This window comes from Triturus cristatus, chromosome 7 (genome assembly GCF_964204655.1).
Source record: "Triturus cristatus chromosome 7, aTriCri1.1, whole genome shotgun sequence".
In the NCBI taxonomy this organism is placed as follows: Eukaryota; Metazoa; Chordata; class Amphibia; order Caudata; family Salamandridae; genus Triturus; species Triturus cristatus.
In genome coordinates this window covers 1,355,390,896-1,355,396,895 of record NC_140590.1, presented here as the reverse complement: position 1 = coordinate 1,355,396,895, position 6,000 = coordinate 1,355,390,896, and the positions used below count along the sequence as shown (strand labels likewise).

Here is a 6,000-nt window from a genome sequence, read left to right as displayed (position 1 = left end):
ACTGAGCCAACTTAACCCTGGCAAAACTCAACCGCATCTTCCTCGCAGCTGGTCTTCAATGCCACAGGTGCCACCCTGATGTTGTAGTCCTCTGACACATTATGGGAGTGTTCCACACTCTCTACTTATTGGCAGGAGGTAAATGCAGCCCTTGCATCAGGTACTGAACTCACGCATCTCAATATCTAGAAGGCGACTGCTGTGGAGATCTATAAGAGGGAACTCAAGCATACAGCTCGAATTAGTTTAATCAATTTAGCACTATTGCTTGCTAAACAAGTCCTCGCCCTACATTAGAGGGTTTAGGCACCACTTCCTATCCAATGGCGGAATGCCCTTCTCCGTTGGGAAGAAGCTGAAAGCACCAATCTGCATAATGAAGAAGCCTGTTGCCTCCGTAAACGGCCCATTGCCGAGGCATGGGATACCATGCTAATGCAATTCTGTGAGAAAATGCGGGAGGCTGACGCCCCCACTACAACTTGTGCTGTCCTAACACAGCCACCCACTCTCCTACCTTGCTCCCCCTCTTTCAGATCCTCCTCACAATTGATTCCTTACCTGCATCTATAGCTTCCTGACCATGCCGAATCCCCGTAACCTTGCGCTGCCCTACTCCCTTACCCCCACCCAGAGTGCTCTGTTTTTAGAGGTATCCATATACGCACTCACTACGATGGTTCGACATACCCCTTCTAAACCCCAGGCCCGGACTGAGCAGCATACTCGCGCATTTCCTCCTCTAGCAGGGGTCTGCATATGATATAGATTCCAATTTCTGTCTGTTTCCCACGCCACTGCGGATTTACCCCCGGAATGAAAAGTTCATGCTGCTTTTCTTTAATTCTGCTTCATCTGTACTATACAATAAAGAACTGCACAAAAAAATTGTGCAAATTTGAAAGACTACTTTTGGTCTTGTGTAATTATTTTTAGATTTGAATAAACATTTATGGTTTTGACTTTCAATTTTGTCCTCTGAAGGCTGAGCTGGCTCCCATGGCCCTAATCCTGCGTCTTAATCAAAACTGTAATTTATTAGTTAGAAGCGTTCACAGAGGGATTGAAATAGTCAAGCAGTACAGTTATTTTCACCTGGACACACACAACTAAGCTCTTGCCAGCATGCCTTCTGTTCACAAAGCACACATGATTCAAATGCCCATCACCAGCAGATAAGCAGGCAGCAAGATTTCAGAATAACGGACATTCCAATAAAGGAATGCAGCACAAAGCACACATCAAAAACAGTGAGACCATATACAACATATGGCCATCTTTAATATTCACAATACCTTTACTTGGCATAAGCGACTTATATTAGCGGTACATAGCCATTTTATTTTACACACTAACATTGCATAGGTACGTTTATACTTATAAGAGTGGATCACATTACTGTGCCTCCTTGTGCGTGATTGAAATGTACTATGCAAAATCTGCTTACTTTTTTAAAAGACAGTTGACATGTGAAAAAAAGAAGGACGTCTGGAGCCATTTTAAACTATCCAGAAAAGTAACTGACAAGTGCCTTCTTGAAAGTACCACAAAGAGAAGAAGCAGAAAAAAGGTAATTCTTTGTAAAGGTCTGTTTGACCCAAGAAGCCCATCTTTACCAATCGCAATATCTTTGTGCGCTCATATTTCGAACATGTGCCAGCTCGTGGAATGTTAACCAGGATATTAATTACCATCAATAAAACCAAAACGTTTACAAAACAAATTTCGACTTTCGAAAGTATCACTGGCCTCTTCTTTCTCCGTTTAGAAAAATAGCACTCACTGGGTTAGGCGAAATTCGAGAATGATGCCATAGTTTAAAACAAGTGTAAATACAATTGGGAGTTCAAAAAGCTTATGACTATTAAAGAAGAGGAACTGAACTTAACTACCACACAGATGTCAGCTACAAAATTAAAGAAAGAAAAAGAAAAATTTTAGAGTCAACACTGACAATGAAACTGGTCTTAAATAAATGTTTACCCATTTCTAAGTTTAAGGTGCTTCCAACTTTTGAATAATCCAATTGCTAAGCATTCTCTACTATTATACAACTGTATTGATTAAGGTGCTGCAGTGTTACCCGTGCTAACACCATCTGAACTTACGGCTGATCCATTACAGAAATAGTCAGATTATAACCGTAGAGGAAATATTTTGAAAGCTTCAAGTGGCACGAATCTGAGGGGTGTTGTAGTGGATATTACAACATGCAGCTTAATAAATGTCTAAACCCCAAAAAATTCTGAGGAAAATATTAAGCATCCAGCCTCCTACACCCCCTATATGGCATCTTCCCTCTACTAGGATATTTTAATCTTAAAGCCAGCCATTATATCGCTTTAAGTACAGAGCAACATCTACATGATTCTGCCGCGAAATGGAAAAGCACAATAATACAGATCACTCCATTCCAACAGCAACGCCTTTAATTTTAAATGGAAGGTCTAGTGTTGTGTCCATTTGATGCTCTTCAAATCAATTCCATCTTGCACCATTTCCCATAGAGGACTATAAAAAAAAAAGAAAAAAGCAAATTAAGGTAAAAAACTTCCCGAAAGACACATGAAGCTCAAACGATATACTTTCAACAACATAAAAATAGTTGAATTAAAGAAACCAGTCAATCCTGACTTAAAAGAAATATGCAAACATTTGCACTGTTTTATTAGTGATACAAACAACTTACCAGTGAGGCCAGGAAGCAGATGATCCTCTTGGCCCTCATTACAAGACGAGGACAAAATTCCGATCCCTGTACAAATAAGTTTGCAAAGGGATTGGAATTCCGAGTTGTGTAATAATCATCAATTTTGCCCTGCTAGATTCTGATAAGTCAAACCTGCTGAAGTTTATTGTGGGAAAAAGGCCTAAAAAAAAAAAAAAAAAAGGCAAAACATGCGGAATTTGGTTTGTTAAATACCGATTCTGCATGTTATACTTCCTTTCAAGTTGAGCATGCAGAATAGGAAATATTTACCACATCTGAAAAAAAATAAAATAAAAAAATAACTCCACGGTGATGGTATTTACCATGATGGTAAGTACCCAACCCTATTCCTCCTACCTAAGCCTGGGTTGAGTTCACGGAGTTCTGCTACGCGGAACACTGTGAAGTGCAAAAAAAAAACGTCTGCTACGCAGAGCTCCGCAAGCGGCGGAGTGCATTAGATAAATGCCGTTCGTGGCGTTTTTTAGTGCAGGGTGTTTGTCCGCACTGTGCAATCATCGCAAACAGCACCACGCACAGCGCAAGCAGGCGCTGCTTTCTTTCTGCCGCTCGAGTAGATTTTTTACTTGAGCGGCAGCTTTCTTAACGCAAACGGACGGTTTCTCAATGTGAGCGGTCGCCGGCACACGCGACCACTCGCATAAGAAATCCAACCACCTGCGTTGAGAAATCTCGCAGGGAGGTTGATTTTCCACACCCGCCAACTTGACATCTCGTCAAATTGCCCACTAGTCTCACTGAATTCTTTGCTATATATGTGGATGTTGGCTGCAAATAGAAGCAATCATGATTTAGTAATATGCAATTATACCATGAATATGAAAGATGAGCTTATCAAAAGATTCACTCACCATCCCATGTAAAGAAATATGGCCAATAAAGATTCCAGGCAACCTGCATGCCCGTGCCAAATGGCACTAAAGCCAAATCCTCTATGACCACAAGAGCAACTTAAATTCACAGTAAGATTCACAGAAAATGTTCTTGTCGGGATGAGAGAAGAATAAGGAGGATTGTGAGGGAGAATCCTCAAAAACAATATAAATGTGAAAATGAAGGCTAAGGCTGGGTGCATGCTTGGCACTAACAGGGGAAATGTCATCAACTATGCTTGTTGCCAGACACAGGCAAAGAAGGTTAGCTCCTTAAATATTGAACTGCCTGCGCTGACCCTAAGCAGAACACTAGTTCGGCTGTCATCATTTTGGAACAGTTAACCATCTATTTAGGGCATTGGTTACACCCACTATTTTGAAATGAGAACCATGCACATACCGTATGCTTCACAGGTACCCTGACTCGCTGTGTCGCCCTTACTGCTATCATCACAGAGAGCGAGGAGGTGATCAATAACCTCAGTTTGTTTACTGGCACCTGTGGGGCCACAACACAGTCTGGCCCACATTTGGAATCCCAGAACACTTTTTTATAAAATCTACACAACATACTTTTATTTGAGAAAAGGTAATTTGTTTTAAAACAAAATTCATTTTTGATTGAATCATTGATTGCATCATTGGCCAATTTTCATTTATTCCCCCCCCCCCCCCAAAAATAAGCCAAAGTGAACTTAAAAACAGTCACTTCATTGAGATATTTCTCACAAACCAATTTAAATGAAAATTGAGAGAAAAGAGGGCAATGTAGCTAGAGAGGCTGCAGCCAAAAGGCTGTAAAACGGACACTGCTCCTTGAAGAAAGCACACTCCAACAGTATCTAGGCATACCCTCTCAGTTACAGTTGCTTCAGTTCTTTTTTCTGGCTCCTGGGATCAGGATCCTAGAGCTCTGACCTCAGACTTTGGAAAAACTTAACAAACTTTCAGATTATTGATTGACTAGATGTCTCTTGAGACGAAACAAGTTTATTTTCTGTTTTCTGACAGAAAAGTATATTTGTTCTTCAGAAAATGCTAGCCCTTTTTGAGAAGTGTTCTTCGTACGGAACAAAGGAGACACAGACCCATATGCAGTCTGTACATTTTGTCTTCTGGAGAATCATGAGCTAGAAGACAGCACACACTCCATAAAATTATCTGGGACAGTAAAGGATAAAGAAAAAACCTGCCTTCATGGTCTACAGGAGGACTAGTAGAGACACCTGGGTTCAGGTTTCGGAAGCTCTCAGGAGAGGGGATCTTTTCAAAATAGAAAAAGGATCCAGCGGGAGAAAGGACGACACTCTTGGTCTACATCATACTACATAATGCCGGAGACCTGGGGCTAAACACAATCAGCATCAAAAGGTATCACCATGTTGAAGACCAGACTGTCAATAAAACAAGGATTGATGTTGAAGAACAAACCTCTATCTTTCTGCAGACTGTGTGAAGAGAAGAAGGGTGCCTGAAACTTCAGACTCTGAGAACTCAAGAGCCTACCCTCCAACCTGTGAAGATACACCTGTGGTCAGTTCCTGCTCATCCTCCATTTTAGTGTGGGCACCACCTTGTAGCCACCAAGCATCTCATGTCTGTTGCCGTAATACCTACATCACCATCTGTGATTACTAACCATGCCTCAGCCTATGACCCTTTCACCACCACTTAGTGCATTTCCAGTGACATCCCTTCCAAGGAGCTTAGGGTTGTCAAGGAGGAAGTCAGGGTCTCTGGAAAGGCATAGTCTGACACATTACAGACATTCTAGTAGATGATGCTCTCCTACTCATACAGAATCACTCCCTTCCGCACTTCCTTTAATTGATGACAGTGATACTTTTAATGAAGTTTCGTGTCGGAGGAGCTGCCAAGCTTACAATTTCAATCCCTACACTACTGGCATCCACTCCCATCATCTTTAAAATCTTGCATAACCAATCTATCTTGAGGCCATTGACTGATGCCAAGTTTACCGGAACAAGCATTGGTGCTACTCTCGACTCCAGCCTCAACTAAATCTACTCAGCTAGGTTGCTGAAACAATCTCCACACCAAGACCCTCCATTTCTAGGTGCTGATCCTCCATTAGACTAAGTTATAGTTTCAGCTACAGGAAAATACAGTGGAAAGCAGACCCTTAGCATGTACCTTCCAAAAGGTAATGTAAATAAGTTGGAGTGATGGGAAGGAAAGTTTGTAGAATCGTAATACTAATACTGCCCTGCTAAGGAGATATGACAGATCCTTATCAGATTGGCAGTATCATTTCACAGAGAAGCTCCCACAAGATGATATAGAAGACTTTCAAGAAGTCTTAAATGAGAACATGAGGGTGCTCACTCAGTGCTGCTGCCTATTCTTCAGAACTAGCCACACTAGGCTACTGTT

General features: G+C 41.5%; 1 protein-coding gene across 2 annotated transcripts in view; it reads right to left on the bottom strand.

The window, feature by feature from the left end:
- Positions 1-1,246: 1,246 nt before the first annotated feature.
- NFS1 (NFS1 cysteine desulfurase) overlaps positions 1,247-6,000 on the bottom strand; it is a 548,610-nt gene continuing 543,856 nt past the window's right edge. For both annotated transcript variants that reach the window (XM_085619037.1, XM_085619036.1), the window contains exon 13: positions 1,247-2,511. In XM_085619037.1, coding sequence (XP_085475163.1) covers positions 2,448-2,511 — 64 coding nt within the window. In that variant the 3' untranslated portion in view covers positions 1,247-2,447. The remainder of the gene's footprint in view (positions 2,512-6,000) is intronic.